This window comes from Dipodomys merriami, unplaced genomic scaffold (genome assembly GCF_024711535.1).
Source record: "Dipodomys merriami isolate MVZ:Mamm:240054 unplaced genomic scaffold, mDipMer1.0.p SCAF_7, whole genome shotgun sequence".
Lineage (NCBI taxonomy): Eukaryota > Metazoa > Chordata > Mammalia > Rodentia > Heteromyidae > Dipodomys > Dipodomys merriami.
Genome location: NW_027206290.1, coordinates 40779428 through 40796286, shown reverse-complemented (window position 1 = coordinate 40796286; position 16859 = coordinate 40779428). Strand labels below are relative to the sequence as shown.

The window sequence follows — 16859 nt, the reverse complement described above, 5'->3', positions numbered from 1 at the left end:
AACCATCACCAAATCATTCTTACAACTTCCTTCACGCTTAGGGACTCCTAGACAATGTGTCACGCAGGGGCGGGGTCCCACTGGTTACTGTCTCACTGTGGGTCCTTCTCCCTCATCTAGCCTAACATGACACAACCAAAGAACTGGAGCTGGACCCCCATAATCATCCAGAGAAATGTTTGCTTCTATCATGGAATCTCCTCCTTGCCACTAGAAAATATATTCAACATACATGACAGGTCAGGGGTGAACGGATTGTGCTTCAAAAACGTTTTGAACACAATTGCCATCTAGGTTGTTTTTTTTTCCTGTAAAATTCTTTTTTAAGTGAATAAATGTGTAGGGCAACTCTCCATTACCTTGATCAGCGTCTAATACCAACCTGACACTTAGAATTAAATTAGAGAAACAAAATTGGATACTTTTGAGACTTGAGGGCTGATTATCCTACTGGAGCTAAGGGTGGATTTAAACTCTTCTCTTATCCCATTTAAATCTAACTAGGTGTAAGCTCTCCATTACCGAGGAGTGGAGGTGTGTGCACAGACGGGGGAGGTTCCCCTTGATGTCCTCACACGGAGAAACATAATACTTTTTTTTCTGACACACATGGTTGCAATAGAAATCATTCTTCAGCTGCCAGTCTGGTTTTAATCTGTTGCTTCTAGCAAGAGAGGATTTGCAGAGAATGTTAAGAAGAGAGCAAAATTACCTGAACTTACTATAAAATAAAAGTGTTGATGAGGAATCAAGTTTTGAATGAACGCTCAGAATTGTAAGCACGGACATATGTTCTAACACAGTGCAAGGTATTAAGTGAAGGACTATAAAAGTTTTTGTCTTTAATATAGATAAAGACTGCTTTTAAGATAACGCTTCTAACTCATTTTACTTAAATTCTTTAGCTTACCCAGATGATAGCAAGGGTCAAATCTTGTTATTGAACACAGTAATGTGCCACTTAATCCTTTTGGAAGATGAGTTATTTCACTGGCGAATTTTTCCCACAATCAAGTTTACCACTGTAGAATATAAAATTTAAAATAGCAGCTGCATTTCAAAACTGTAACAGTTTTTATTCTTTCACAATGCAGACTAATACAATCTTTCAAAGACTCATTACTATTATTAAAAGAAAAATACGCTGAAGAACTGCATACTGCCTGTTAGAACATGTGTAAGAAGATAGTGGCTTCTTTATCATGTTTCTCCTCAGTACTATTGTAAAAAGGATGTAAGGAGCTGATTCTCAACAGGTCATGGTTTTCTCTTCTGCCATTTATTTGTTCTTACAATGTGTATCAACCTAAGTTGCATAATTGTTTAAAATCAATTTTTGATTTAAAAGATGCACTTACTCGGTGCAAGGGGCTGTTCTATAAGCTAGGAGAAGTGTGAAGAATTACATAATTTGTATACAACTGTAAAAACTGCATGGTTCTTCCCTAGGAAACAATCCAGCCAAGGAACAACACTCAAAAGCCACTCAATGACCACCCTGGTGTAAAAAAACACCATTTAATTCTCTCAGTGCCTTAAAGTTTGCAATTAATTGTATTTAAAAATCATATTGAGGTGATGAGAAGTGTTCTGATAAACCTTTTTAGTGGAACTGTGTCAAAGACATATCTCCTATGAGGAGCTGCTTGGGGAAACCAAGGGGGCACACCTTTGCTTCAGATGCACTGGTCCAGCTGCATGCTAGTTCTTTTGCTTTTCAGGATTGGCTTTTGACATCTGGGCTTTGAGCTTGGTGGCAGGCACTCTCCCATTTGAACCACGTCTCTGGCTTCATGCTAGGTATTATCTTGCATTTTGGATGGCTGTCCTGTTATACTAACTCCCTGGGTCATAAGAGTCTGGTTGAAAACGCTTTGTTTGCGAAGGAGCAGTAAACACCGCCTTTTACAGTGGACACTGCATTCTCCTTCCCCTGGAAAGCTCTACTCCTTTGGCCTCAGGAATCAACATTCTGGGCTGTACACTATTTCAGTTTTTGGCCACTTTACCACTGTCATCTGAGCCTTTTTAGCCCACAAAGTCTTTCTGGTGGTCTCATAGGTTTCCTTGGCTACCACTGCCATGTTTTGTCGTCCAAACCTCTCTCCCACCTCCACTCAGATATATAGCTAATGGGCATCCCATTTGGAAGCCACAAAAACAAAACCCAACTCGATTTCCTTAGCTTTCCCTCCTTATGTATAATTCTATTTCTGCTTACTTCCATTGGCATCAGTTGTGCGCCAACATCACCGACATTTTTGTATTCGGGAGAAATTGTGTGTTTTTGTACATTTCAGCCTTTTCGCTTATCTTTTACCAAAGGTTTCTCTCTTTTTTTTTTTGAGGTGGTAATGGGGTTTGAACTCGTGGCCCCATCTTGTAGGCAGGCATTCTGTAGTTGAACCACACTTGCAGCCTGCTTTCTTTTTAGGTGATTTTTCAGCGTCTTGTCCGGGGGAGCGTTGCAACACGGACCCGACCTACCCAGATATGTCCTGCATAGCTAGGACCAGAGGAGTGCACACCGCCACGCCTGGGCCGGGGTGGACACGGGGGGCTCGCTCACTCTTGGCAGGGCTGGGCCTTAAATCACAGCTTCAGCCTCCTGGGGTCAGAGGTGTGGGACGCGGTGCCCGGGTGGAGCTTCCAAGCGGCAACAGGACAGGCAGGCAGGGCCGCACTGGGCTCTCAACCTGTGGACACGGGGCCAGCCCTTCCCCCCGAAGCGCGGGCCCGCCAGACTCGCCAGCCCGCCCGTCGCGGATGTTGTCTGGGGCCCAGCGTGTACGTACACAGCCTGTTTTCTTTCCACCTTTGCGGAAAGATACCTTTAAGGGGGGGGGCGAAATAATGGTAATGTAAAAAGAAAGAAAACCTGCACCGAGACGGCGAAAGGAGAGAAGGCAAAGCGCGGCCGCACCCAGGCTCCCCGCGGCTGGGAAGTGATAACGCGCGCACGCGCAGCAAAAAGGCGGGACCCTGCGCCCCGCTGACGTCATCGGAGGCCAGGCGGCTCCGCCCCTCTCAACATGGCGCTGCACTCAAGGCAGAAGGCTTCAGGATGCTGGCGCTTCATCCGGGCACTTCACAAAGGGCCCGAAGCTGCTCCAGTCCCCCAGGTAAGGGAAGCCGGCCCTTTTCCCGGTGGCTTCCCGTCCCGCGAGCTCGCCCTCATCCCCGTCCCTCCCTTCGTGTCTCTCCTCCTGCTTCCTTGGGAGAGCTGTCCCTCCCGAGGTCCGATCGTCTTTGATTAACCTCTTACCCCGGAGCGCGGTGGGAACGTTGTGCGTGATGACGTCCAAAGAGCGCGCGCCGGGGATCTGTTTCCGGGTCAGCGCGGTTGCTGAGCAACGCGTGGCGCCGCTCCTGGGCGCTGGCTCGGTCATTTTCCCTCCTTCCCCTCACGGCCCGCGGAGGGCGAGCAGAGGCGTTGCAGGGGCGGAGCGGTCGGGTCCGGCGGTCCGGGCCTTCACCGAGGTCATGACCACACGGGCGGGGGAGTCAGACTCGGGCCCTGGGGCTTTCCCGAAGGTTTCCCCGGTGCTGTTCCCCGGTGCGCCCGTGGGCGGGACCGGCCCGGGTCGGTGGCTTCTGCGGCCCAGCGGGGAGGAGGCCCAGCGCGGTGGAGGAGGCGGCCCTGCGGCCCAACGCAGAGGGGAGGCAGGGGAGGGCGGGGGGAGGCCCAGCGCAGAGGGGAGGCCCTGCGGCTCCTCTGTGGGCTCGGGACACCGTGCTTATTCGTAGTGGTGGATGCGGGGCTTGCCACACCGGGTTCCGAGGGCCAGGGCTTTTTCCGCCCTGCTAGCTGTGTTATACGACAGATCACAAGCTCTCTGGGCTTCCTGCCTGTAGCAGGCTACGTGGAAAGAGTGTAATTTTAGCACGCAGTGTGCTTTCAAACTTCGGGAAATCTACAACCCCGTGATTAGGAAGGCAGAGTAGCCAGTGAGAGTGTTGGAGAGCCAAAATGTAAGTGTCACTGATTTCCCAGCCATCCCATGAAGGACTAGCTTTTCTGGACTTATTCATGTGATTCTCACAAGTTTGGTTTTGTGTGTGTGTGTGTGTGTGTGTTTCTTGCCAGTATTGGGGTTTGAAGTGAGGGCCTTGTGAATATGTGTGTTCTACCACTGGAGCCATGCCCTAGACTCCCCTACCCCCCCCCTTTTTTTAACAGTCCTTTTTTAAGCCCTTATCCTAGACTGACATCTTCCTATATTGGCTTTTCCCATAGCTAAGATGACAGGTGCCAGGATCGAACCCTTGTTTTATTGGTTGAAATGAGATCTCCTGAACTTTTTGCCCAGGTTGGTCTCAACTTTGATCCTCTCTGCCTTGGACTCCCATGTAAGTAGGATTTCAGGCATGAGCCATCTCATCGGGCTCTCGCAGCATAAAGTGCAATATTCCAGAAGTCTCTTGCTCAACATACAGCTATTCAAATGCTATTTTACATTTAAAGAAATAATGTTAGATAAGAATTGACTCCAATTTATATCATCAAATACTTTGAAGCTTATAGGTTTGATTCTTGAAAACCAGAATTACATTTTTATAGAATAGCATATTAAAGTATGTACTACCAAAATGATTAAGCCTTAAACACATACTTCATTTCAAAGAATTCCTGATGCCAGAATAGACAATAAGACGATAAAGAAACAGAAAAACCAAAGTAGAGCCCGCTAATGACTGCCCAGGGATGATTGCAACACTAAATCACTATAAATGGGGAAAAAATCATTGTAATGAAAAAATTCCTAAACCTCTTGTGTTCAGTGGCATATATGAATGCTATTTTTTTGTTTTAAGTTATTTTTAAAGTTGAACTTCAAATGTCATTGGTTATTGTAGATTGTTTAAAGGATTTCTAGAATTTCAAGGATTTCTAGGATTTCTAGAATGGGTTACTATTTCAAAATCCAAAATTTAGCTCCTATTAGAGTAAGAAGTACACGTGAAATTCTTGTGTGTGTGCACGCACATACATGCATGCCAATGCCAGTGCTGGGGCTTGAACTCAGGGCTTCACAGCCTTGCTTGGCTTTTTCGTTCAAGGATTGCATTCTGCTGCTTGAACCATATATCTTTACTTCTGACTTTTTGCTGGTTAACTGGAGATTAAAAAGTCTCTTGGATTTGTATTCTGGGGCTGGCTTCTAACCATGATCCTCAGATCTCATCCTCCTGAGTAGCTAATATTACAGAGGTGAGCCACCAGCACCCAACTGTGAGACTTCCCCCGCCCCCAGGTATAAAATTCCATACTCTTTTAGTCATTAAAATGAAGGCTTGAAAGACTAATGAATTCTTTTTAAAGATTTAGAGAAAAGGATATAAAAATGTATGATTGATGATTACAATATTATATATTAATTAATTAATTTATTTATATACACAGGAAACAAAGCCTGGAATGAAAGAACTATTCTTTTTTGTGGGACTTTGTATTTTCTAAGTTGCGGATTAAAAGCAATTTAAGTTTTCTTTGAGCATTATTTTTCACAAGTTTTAAATAGAAGATATATCACTTTTATAACCAGTAAAAAAGAAAGCATAAATCTCCATACAAACCTGTAGTCATTGATATTATTTGTGGCATTTTAGGTCTCTGCAAGAGATACTTGTCCTATATTGCTATTATTAAAATGACCTTAGAAGGACTACTAAAAATTTATGGCCACTTTTCCTGTATGTATCTTCTCTTTCTCTTGAAAAGCTTCCTTTGAAGTCAAAGGGATTTTGTGAACAGATGCAGAAATATGTGAAGGAAGAATTAGATTCCTACTCCAGATGCATTAGACATTTTTATGATATCTCATAACCTTTGTAGAACACAAAAATTATTTTATAAGAATGTATTAAAATAGAAAGAAATGTATATTTATCATATGTATGATTTTTATCATAACCAAGAAATAGCTGAAGTTTCTTGTTACTGGTTCTGGCTGTGTACTTGGCCTCTGAGGCGAAAGGAAAAGTGGAAGGAGTAGATGAACCAGAGCAAGTCTCTGTTAGGAGCTGTGACTGATAGAGAACTTAATGCCCACGTTGTTTTAATGCTTGCAAGATTTCTTTTTTTAATCATTGGGAATCCTTAGTTATCTCAGATGCTGTGTTTTGCCCCTCAAGGTTAGTTGTAAACTTAAGATCAAAATAGAGGAAGTTTTAGGGGTGTATTCCAGTGGTAGAGCACTTGTGTGGGTTGGGGAGGCCCTGGGTGCAATCTGGTTGAGAAGGGCAGGAACCGGCATGGCAAGACTTCACATTATACTCATTGTGGATGTCTGCAATTTGTGTGAAGCTGGTTTATTTTGCCAGGTGTTGTTTGACAGAAAACTGTTGAAGTCTGATGAGATGCGAGTAGTCACAGAGTCAAAGGAATGAAAGTCTGAGATGTTATTGTTTAAATGCTGATAGTATTAGGTAAATTTAAGCCTGTCATCATCGACTAAAATACAGAATTCAGGATTGTATCGCACAAAGAGTGAAATAGTGTTGGTCAGACTGCTGCAAGAATATTTATTGTTACACAGTTGAATGTAAAAATGTGGACACTTCAATGCAGTTGAACAACATGCTTCATTATTCACCACTCAGCATAGGTTTGGCTAATATTATGTTCTATTTCTGCAGCTAATAATCACTAGATGAAAAAATAATAAATACAGTAAATAAACAATAGTGGCCATTGTATTAAATTTTTAATCCTATATATAGTTTTCAGTAGAAGAGTTTTTAATGTTTTATTTTCAGATAACTTCAAAATTATGAAATTAGTCCAGAGAATTTGTATGTAACCTCACCAAATGTTGTCCTATGGATTCATAACTGGGTTATCAAAACCAATAATTGGGACTGGGAATATAGCTCACTGATAGAGCACTTGCCTACAATATATGAGGCCCTAGGTTTCATTCCTAGTACTGCAACAACAAAAATATGTGTGTAGTACTGTTAGTACTGTAGAATTAGTTCAGATTGCATGAGTTTTTCGTCTATCCACTTCCTGTGTAGCATTAAAGCCAGAATACCATTCCATTCAGTTACTGTGTGTTCTCCAATTTATGACGTTTTTTTCAGTGTGTGTGTGTGTGTGTGTGTGTGTGTGTGTGTGTGTACCCACATGCATGCTGGTATAGTGGCTTGAACTTTGGGGCCTAGGCACCATCCCTTAGCTTTTTCACTCATGGTTAGCATTCTGTTACTTGAGCCATAGCTCTACTTCTGGCTTCCTTTTGATGATTTGTTGTTGTTGTTGGTCGTGGGGCTTGAACTCTGGGCCTGGGCGCTGTCCCTGTGCTCTTCAGCTCAAGGCGAGTGCCCTACCACCTAAGCCACAGCACCACTTTCGGTTTTCTAGTCATTTACTGGAAATAAGAGTCTCATGGTCTTTCCTGCCCAGATGGATTTGAACTGTGATCCCCAAATCTCAGCCTCCTGAGTAGCTAGGATTACAGGCATGAGCCACTGGCGCCTGGCTTGTTGGTTGTTGGTTTGTTTTTTTCCCTCACACAAGGCTGGCACTCTACCATTGAGCCACACCTCTGCTGTGTATGCATGTTGTAACTTAACATATAATGTGCAATTTATCTTCAGCTACATATGCACATGAAATAATAGCTCCCCCCACTCCTCCTTTTCTTCTGTCTCTCTTCCTTTCTGTCCACTTATTTCCATACACCATTCTGGTGTTGGTGTATAGAGACATGCTGTGTGTTCATTCTCAAATGCCTGACCTCCAGCCAACTTACCAGCAAAAAGCCAGAAGTGGAGCTGTGACTCAAGTAGTAGAGCACCACCATTGAGTAAACAAGCTAAGGGACAGCACTCAGGCCCTGAGTTCAAACCCTAGGATCAGTGCGCAGGTACGCTCATGCACACACACACACACACACACACACACACACACACACTTACATATACACAAAATGGAGTCTAAACTCAGGTATTCTTATTCTGAATCCTGTACACTAACGATCAAATAGTGGTACGTTCTGAAACAAATTAGATATGTTATTATGTTGACCACCCTGCAACTTTTTTTTTGGTTCCTTGTAAGGTTTAATAAAAATTTTTTATTGTGAAAATACCATACAGAGGGGTTACAATTACATGGGCAAGATAATGAGTACATTTCTTATCAAGCATTGCTGCCTCCTCCTTTGTTTCCCCTTCCCATCCCATATCCCTCTTTGTTCCCCCCTACTCGATCCTCCCCTGCCACCAAAGTTGTAAAGTTCGTTTTTCGACATAACGACTTGTACATCTCGTTGCAATGGGCCCACCTGTATCCCTATTTAAAACCCTGCAACTTTTAAATCAACCCCCAAAAGCCATTTCCATACCTTGCCATGGTGACATGCAAAGTCAAAATAATAAATACTTGGATCCCGGGTGACTAGGAAGGTTTGTGTACACACCGCACAGAGCTGAAAGATCCACCCAGCCCCCATGGGTGAGGGGAGAGGCGGTGGAACTTCACCTGATGGGTGGCCAAGGCGCCACTACCTAGGGTCTTCTTGCGATTTGTGGCTCAAAGATTTTCTTTGTTTTTTTTTTTTTTTTTGAGGGTCCGGTTGTGGGGCCTGAGCTCTGGGCCTGGGCGCTGTCCCTCAGCTCTTCAGCTCAAGGCTAGCGCTCTACCACTTGAGCCACAGCGCCACTTCCGGTTTTTTTCTTTTTGCTTATGTGGTGCTGAGGAATCAAACCCAGGGCCTCATGCATTGCAAGGCAAGCGCTCTACCACCGAGCCACCTTCCCAGCCCCAAGGCTCAAAGATTTTCAAGAAGTAGTAGACACCACGTGGGAAGGTGTGAGGTAGGAAAGTAATTAGTGCTGTGAGCCATTTTCATAACAGTAAGATGTGTTTGTGTGTGCGCATGTGCCAGTAGTAGGCCTTGAATTCAGGGCCTTTTGTGCTCCCTTAGCTTATCTTTAAAAATTTGTCATGGTTATTGTAAAGGTGATGTACAGAGGGGTTACAGTTACATAAGTCAGGCTTTTTGGACAATGTCACCCTTTCCTTTGCTCTCTCTCAGTTTTTTTCCTCCCAATCTCTTAATTAAGGCTGGTGCTCTACTACTTGAACCACACCTCCACTTTTTGCTCATTAATTGGAGATAAAAGTCTTAGATTTGTCCACCTGAGTTGGCTTTGAACCACATTTCTCAGATCTCAGCTTCCTGAGTATTGAGAATTACAGGCATGAGTCTCAGGCACCCAGCTAAGGAAGAATTTTATTCTCAAGGATTTTCATTTGAAAGAGGTCTGTAATTCACTAATTATAGAGTATTAAAGTGAGCAGAGTTAATTTTATATATCAAGCAAAGGGCTCCTTATGAAGATACTAGATGGACCATTTCTCACTCAGGCCCACACTTCACTCCCTGTGGTACTTTACACCTGTTTTACAAAGCCTGAAGATACAATAGTGAAGGGAAATGGAAGTGTTTGCTCAAGGTCCTGATATGAATTCCTGTTCTCCCTCTGGGAAGAATGATCTAAACTGGCAATTCAAAATATTGTATGTGTGCATGCGCGCGCGCGCGCGTGTGTGTGTGTGTGTGTGTGTGTGTGCGTGTGTGTGTGTGTTTGCTGGGACTGGGGCTTGAACTCGGGGCCTGGGTGCTGTTCTTTAACTTTTTTTTTTTTGTCGGTCGTGGGGCTTGAACTCTGGGCCTGGGTGCTGTCCCTCAGCTCTTCAGCTCAAGGCGAGCACTCTACCACTCTACAGCGCCACTTCCGGTTTTCTGGTGGTTTATTGGAGATAGGCGTCTCACGGTCTCTCCTGCCCGGGCTGGCTTTGAACCACGATCCTCAGATCTCAGCCTCCTGAGTAGCTAGGATTACATGTTCTTTAACTTTTTACAAAGCTCAAAACTAGTGCTCTACCACTTGATCTGTACCTGTATTCTGGCTTTTACTGTTTAATTGAAGAATCTCATGGATTTTCTGCTCAGGCTGCCTTTGAACCTTGATCTTCAGATCTCAGCCTGTAGTATGTAGAATTACAGATATGAACCATCAACACTCAGCACAAAAACATCTTTGGAAAAGAGAAAAGACCTCTTGGGGATAGATGTGTAGTTCAAAGGTGGATTCACAAGAGAGACACGAAAGCCAAGACAGTGTGGCTCTGTCAGTCCTGCAGAGACAGGTGTGTTCCCTGTGCATACAGATTACCTGGCCAGTTTGGTGGAGAAGGAAAATGCCCTCTCTGCAAACAATGTTTTCTGCTTTAGTGGCTAGCAAGTTTTCAACCACTTTGTGCTGCCTAGCACAGTGCCTTTGAGTAGCAAGCATGTAGAGGATAGACATGCATACAGACAGACACACCAACGTCTTCAGTCCCCTGGCAGCTCATGAAGAGGGAGTGTGTGATACAGAAGGTGCATGGTTATTTGGGTAAGACATCCACTATATGTTAACCTGTGTGATGAAGTTTTTTCATCAGTGAAGTGTTAATATTTGCATTATTAGCATTTTATGTAGATTTCACATCCTCCCATACAAATGGAATCTCTTTGCCAGTGCTTGGCACCTGGGCGGGAGAGTTCCCTGCTTGATGAGACAATTTCTTCAATATTATAAACAACAGTAAGAAACCACACTGACCTTGAATTCTAGCCTGACAACAAAAAACAAAACAAACTTTCTTATTAAGCCACTATTAGCACATTCTTAGTTGCTCAGGGAAGCTTTATTGCTATGCTTGCTTACTCATGTGGTATCATTTAAATATTTAATATAAGCTTAAATCATCCTAGGGTAATAGAATTATTGTGGAATATTGTACCTGATAGAATAGATTGTAGTTTCTTCCTGATAAATCTCTTTCCTGATCTATTTGGGATCCTATAATAAATATCCTTGTCTGGGAAGCTTAAACCACAAATACGTGTTTTTCATAGTTCTGGAGACTAAGAAATCCAAGATCTAGGTTGTTGCAATTTCTTTTTTTTTGGGGGGGGTCGGTCATGGGGCTTATACTCAGGACCTGGGTGCCGTCTCTGAGCTTTTTCACTCAAGGCTAGCACTCTGCCACCCTGAGCCATGGCGCCACTTCTGGTTTTCTGGTGGTTAATTGGAGATAAGGGTCTCACAGACTTTGCTGCCCAAGCTGGCTTCGAACCGCAATCCTCAGATCTCAGCCTCCTGAGTAGCTAGGATGACAGGTGTGATCCACCAGCACCTATTAGTGCCTGCAAATTCTTTGTCTGGTGAGGGCCTCCTCCCTAGTTTGTGCACATGCACGAACTTCTCCCTGCAATCTCACACAGTGGAACAGGCAAGAGAGCACTCAGGATCATTTACCAGAGCTCTTACTCTTGATATTAACCTGATCACCTCCCAAAGTCACACTTCCAAATATGATCATATTGGGGTATTCAATATAGTAATTGGAGAGGGGCACACAAACATTTTCGCTTTCAGTCTATGACTTCAGTAGACAAGTATCTTATACAATCTAGGACCAGTTCCCATAAATCTTCTAAAACACGTTGGAAATTCCAATGTTTCAGCATCTATATGACATTTAACACTTTTTCACATTCTAAAATGGAGCAGAAATTCTTTGGTGGACCATGTGTCCTTAATTTTGATTGAAAATATATTAACATATCTATGGCTCAAATAGAGACACAGCTTGTACTCTTTTTTTTTTCTTATCTTACAGGAAAACTTTTTTTTAAATTAAGTTTCCATGATTCTTGTCTTAAAAGGCACATATCCATCTTTAAATCAACCATGTGAAAAATAGAGTTATCTGGTTTCTACTGGAATGTTAGAATGTTGTTAGAAGGAATGAGGAGAGAGAGGAGTGAATCTTCAAAATAGAGTAACAAAATCAAGATCACTGCTAGGTTGAATAGCTCTGAAATTTGGGTCTTTTATAGGAAGACCATCTAAAAAGACACAAAGTCTTCAACTTTCTCACTAAGTTAAAAAGGAAAAAAAAGAACAAGTTTTTTATGTTTTTTTTTTTTTTTTTTGTCAGTCCTGGGGCTTGAATTCAGGGCCTGGGCACTGAACCTGAGCTGCATCTGCTCAAGGCTAGCACTCCACCACTTGAGCCACAGCATCACTTCTGGCTTTTTCTGTGTATGTAGTACTGGGGAATTGAACCACGGCTTCATGCGTGCTAGGCAAGCCACCATCCCAGCCCAACAAGTTCTTTTTGATAGCATTGCAGGGCATGACAAGAGAATAAATGGTCAAAGCTGAAAATATCTGATATACTTATTGAATGTATATTGGATGGGTGGTATCCCTGATAATTGAATTCTCTTGGATATTAGAATTTGGAGTAGAAGGGTAACTTCCTAAAAGGTAAGAGAATATTCTAGAGGTGAGTATGTATAAATTTCTGCTCTTTTATATAGTTATGTAGTATATTTTGGGCCACGTGTACTCCGTGTCTGTACTACTGAGAGACCCTGTTTAGTAGATTATTATTTGGACATGTCACTTGGTAGATTTTTATGTGTATTTCATGGAAGTAGTGAGATCATGAATATTATACAAGCATTGGTGCATTTATTAGCTACTTATACGCTCTTGCTGTGTACAAGTTGAGCAAGGCAAGTAGAAAACACAGGCAGAAGCTTCCATTCTACTAGTAGAGAATAACAATGAGCAAGCAATTAAAATACAGAGTGTGTTCAATGGAGTAAGCAACATAGAGAAAATTAAATGAGGCCAAGATTCAGATATTTCATGGAATAATGCAGTTTTAATTTCAGTGGTCAGTAAAAGCTTTCTAGAAGGTGACTTTTTTTCTTTTTCTTTTTCCTTTTTTTTTTTTCTTTTTTTGGTCGGTCATGGGGCTTGAACTCTGGGCCTGGGTGCTGTCATTCAGCTCTTCGGCTCAAAGCTGGTAGTGCTCTACCAGTTGAGCCACAGTGCCACTTCTGGTTTTCTGGTGGTTTATTGGATTTAGGAGTCTCATGGACTTTGCTGCCTAAGCTGGCTTTGAACTGCGATCCTCAGATCTCAGCCTCCTGCGTAGCTAGGATTACAGGTGTGAGCCACCGGCACCCAACTTAGAAGGTGATTTTTGAGGAGAAACCAGAAGGTGGTGTGGATTTGTATGTGGCAGTATCTGGGGGGAAAGCATCCTGGGAAAGGAGAGAAGGAAGGAAGGGCCACACTTAGAGACATGTGGCATGTCTGAGGACCAGCAGGTAGACCAGCATGCTTAAAGGCCTGTCTTCCTGTCCTCTTTTTTTTGTTTTTGTTTTTGTTCCCTGGACTTGAACTTAGTAACTTGTGCTATCATATGTCTTTTTCACTCAAGACTGGCACTCTGCCACTTGAGCCACCTTCATTTCCAGCTTTTTGCTGATTAATAGGAGATAACAGTCACCTGCACCTGGCACCCAGCTAACCTGGTTTCTGTGAAGTCATGACCTCGGAGTTCTTAGTTTGGTGACAGAGGTGGTCCCTCTATCCCTTGATTAAATGTGCATCTTCTACCTTGGAAATGTGGACATGCGTTCTCAGTGCTTTGTGTACATGTTCACAAGTCTGCAAACCCAGGGGAAGAACTACTGCTTTAGCTGGGCACCAGTGGCTCAGACCTGTAATCCTAGCTAATCAGGAGGCTGAGATCTCAGGATTGAGGTTCAGAGCCAACATGGGCAGACAAATCTGAGAGAGTCTTATCTCCATTTAGCCAGCCAAAAGCTGGGTGTGGAGGTATGACTAAAGTGGTAGAGTGTCAGCCTTGAGTAAAAAAGCCAAATGAGGGCGCTAGGTCTTGAGTTCAAGCCCCAGTACTGGCACAATGTGTACATGCATGTGCAGGCACACACACACACACACACACACACACACACAATGTGTACATGCATGTGCAGGCACACACACACACACACACACACACACACACACACACGTATGTCTCTGTTTTATAGAATACTTCCCAGGAGGTGAAGGTATTCCTCTTTGAAATAGCAGCCCCTCCTGCTCATGGTTCTCTCTTGCTCTTGCTAACTCAGGACTTGCTTGTGAGTGATGAGATAGATACTCAGTAAGTAAATCCTCTTCTCTGGGGAGCGAGACAGGCCTTCCCCTCACATTCCTCAATATACAAATGGCTTCCCAGCGAGCTGCCTGGGGTCTGCCTGTACAATAGCCCCAGTGTCTCACGCTCACCTTAGCCAATGCTGAAGCTCAGCCCTCAGTGTGAGAATCTTACTAGCGATTGTAGGTGCTGTCAACCTTTAGCGGTACACACACATGCTCATTTGCATGCATATTTGACTAAAGTTTTGAAGGAAAACAGATTTGCCTGAGGAAATTTAAAACAAAAAAGGCTTTCTAGAATATTAATAGTAACATCCAACTGAGCTTCACAGAAGGTATCTCATGATTGTCAGTGATTACGAGGGATCAGATACTTGGCTGTCTTTTTCAAACAGAAGATGGATCGGAACCAGATTGACATATCCATTGTTTAGTTTTGTAGAGATGAGAGAGAGGCAGAGAGAGACAGGAGAGAGAGAGACACACACACACACACATACACAATTATTTGTCTCAGTTCAAAGACCTTTTTTTTTTTCTTTTTTCTTTTTGTATTGGAGAGCCCTAAAAAAGCTAGGAGAGAAGCCAGCCTTTCACATCCATTAAGGTCAACCCCGAAACTGTTGAATTTGATCTCTTCCATTTGCCATCTGGATACATTAGAGAAAAAGCTATTCTGCATTGGGTTGCTGGACACTATCCAGAAAATAATATGTCAGGGCATCAAAGGCTTGAGGCCCTTGGCCAGTCTGTCTAATGATCACAGGCCAGGTCTGCTCCGCTCTCTAGTTTTGTACTTAGGTTTGATTGTATTTTATTTTCTTGCAGTGACAATATAGATCCCAGTAAAATAGATCACAAGGGTTACTGCCAACTTGTCATAGCTAGGATTCTTCCATCAGAGACTTCAAAAAAGCCCTAAATTATAATTGGACCAAGGTCATCCGGGTCTGCCTCCTTGCTTATGGACAGGACTTACTGCAAGTATCATTTTATTTTGTGGATTGTCACATTCCACACCCAAGTACCCAATATTATATCTTCTTAATACTGTCCTTATTCAAATTGGTATTCATTGTCCTCTGTATAAGTGGGTCTAGAATCTGGACCGCTAATAACCACACTGGCAGTATTCCAGGAATCTGACAACTGAATCCCATTATTCACACCAACTGGAGCCAATTGTGGCTGGATTTTTTCCCCCTCCTCCTCCTTCTTCTGTTTCTTTAAAATGAGGGTAGGAAGTAACAGCAGTGGCATGTCCTCTCGTCTCCTCTGGGATTGGGGAGACTTGCATAATAGGACTTGTAATGTCAAGGCGCATATGGCTGCATTTTAAGGTAGCTGGGGGCCATCTAACTCTGAGCTCTGATGAAGCAGGCCTTGGTTGGGGTCCTTGCAGGATGTACTTAGCAGGGACTGTACAGCTTTGACGGCCGGTGCAATGGTTGAGGATTACGTTGTGTCACTTGTACTAGAAAGGAGATAGCAGGAAAAGCTGCCAAACTACCCAGGAGCAGTACATTCTGGATCACCGTGATTGGTCCTCAAGCTGCAGCCCAGATGGAGATCGCCAAATCCCACTGAGGAGGCCGGGGAAGCTGGTGTTGAACTCTGGTCAAGGAACTAAAAGACATGTCACATAGCACATGCCCTTGGAGGGCCTCTGAGACTCAGCCCACCCTACCCTGCGCTTCCCATCCTTGGCTCCTGATCTGGAACAGAGAGTCACACCGTCCGTGATGCACCAGGTTACCAGAGGCCCAGAGCCACAAGGAACCTCGAGTGAGCATTGGTCCTGTCCCCTAAAAAGCAAATCTTCGTCCCAATAACAAAAAGCAGGCAGTCATATGTTAATTTACTTTTACCTTATTGAGCAGGATATCCCCAACTTTTCCTTAATTATTATAGAGGAAGAAATCTGGAGTGCTCCTGAGAGAATTCTAAGGAGTAGCCAGTGGGAAAGGTTACAGCAAGGAAGGGCCTTAAAAATCACATAATTCATTCAATATGCAAATGTGAAAATGGAACCTTAAATAGAATTACCCAGGAGAGTGGAGTAACTTCACAAGAGAGGTATAAAGGTAGCCAGCCAGGTGTTGATGGCTCACACCTGTCAGCCTAGCTACTCAGGAGGCTGAGATCTGACAGAAAAGTCAGTGAGACTTTCATCAATGCCAATAAACCACTACACAGCTGGAAGTGAAGCTGTAGCTCAAGTGGTAGAGCACCAGCCTTGAACCTAAAAGCTAAGGGATAGCACCCACACCTTGAGTTTAAGCCCCAGTACTGGACACAAGAAAAAAAGAGGAAAAAAAAAGCCTTTGTTTAGGTCAACTATTGGTAAAGGAAAGACTGTCTAAAGAAAACTGTACAATTCTATTTGGCCCAGTAAAGACTGGCAAGGGTAGGGAACCTTTTATCTGCCAGTGACCATTTGGCTATTTATAACATCCATACACAATTATGAATACAGGCAGGTGGGCCACAAGAAGTGTAAAAGAAGTATATATGTCTGTCCCGTCATGCACCCAGTGATTTCTGGGGTCTGTACAGACCATGGCTGGAGTTTCCCTACTCCTTCCTTTGCAGGCATACTCCCAGGGTGAATGCAGATTAAAATCAGTGCTGCCGCTGAGCACCAGGAGGGTGGGGGCAGAATTTTAGAGGAAGAGCTAAATACTTGCATATGTAACGTTCTAAGGTTTATTAGTAAATCTGAGGAGCCAAAAACTCTGCAATGTGTCCGATCCTGACACTTCTTTGATAACAACCTCCCTTCATCTGTGCATAGAGTGCCTGGTTTTATTGTCTCAAAACTTTTA

The 16859-nt window shown here is 43.5% G+C and overlaps 1 protein-coding gene across 3 annotated transcripts in view; it reads left to right on the top strand.

The window, feature by feature from the left end:
• Positions 1-3027: 3027 nt before the first annotated feature.
• Wars2 (tryptophanyl tRNA synthetase 2, mitochondrial) overlaps positions 3028-16859 on the top strand; it is a 57085-nt gene continuing 43253 nt past the window's right edge. For all 3 annotated transcript variants that reach the window (XM_070006457.1, XM_070006456.1, XM_070006458.1), the window contains exon 1: positions 3028-3122. In XM_070006457.1, the coding sequence (XP_069862558.1) occupies positions 3033-3122 (90 nt within the window). In that variant the 5' untranslated portion in view covers positions 3028-3032. The remainder of the gene's footprint in view (positions 3123-16859) is intronic.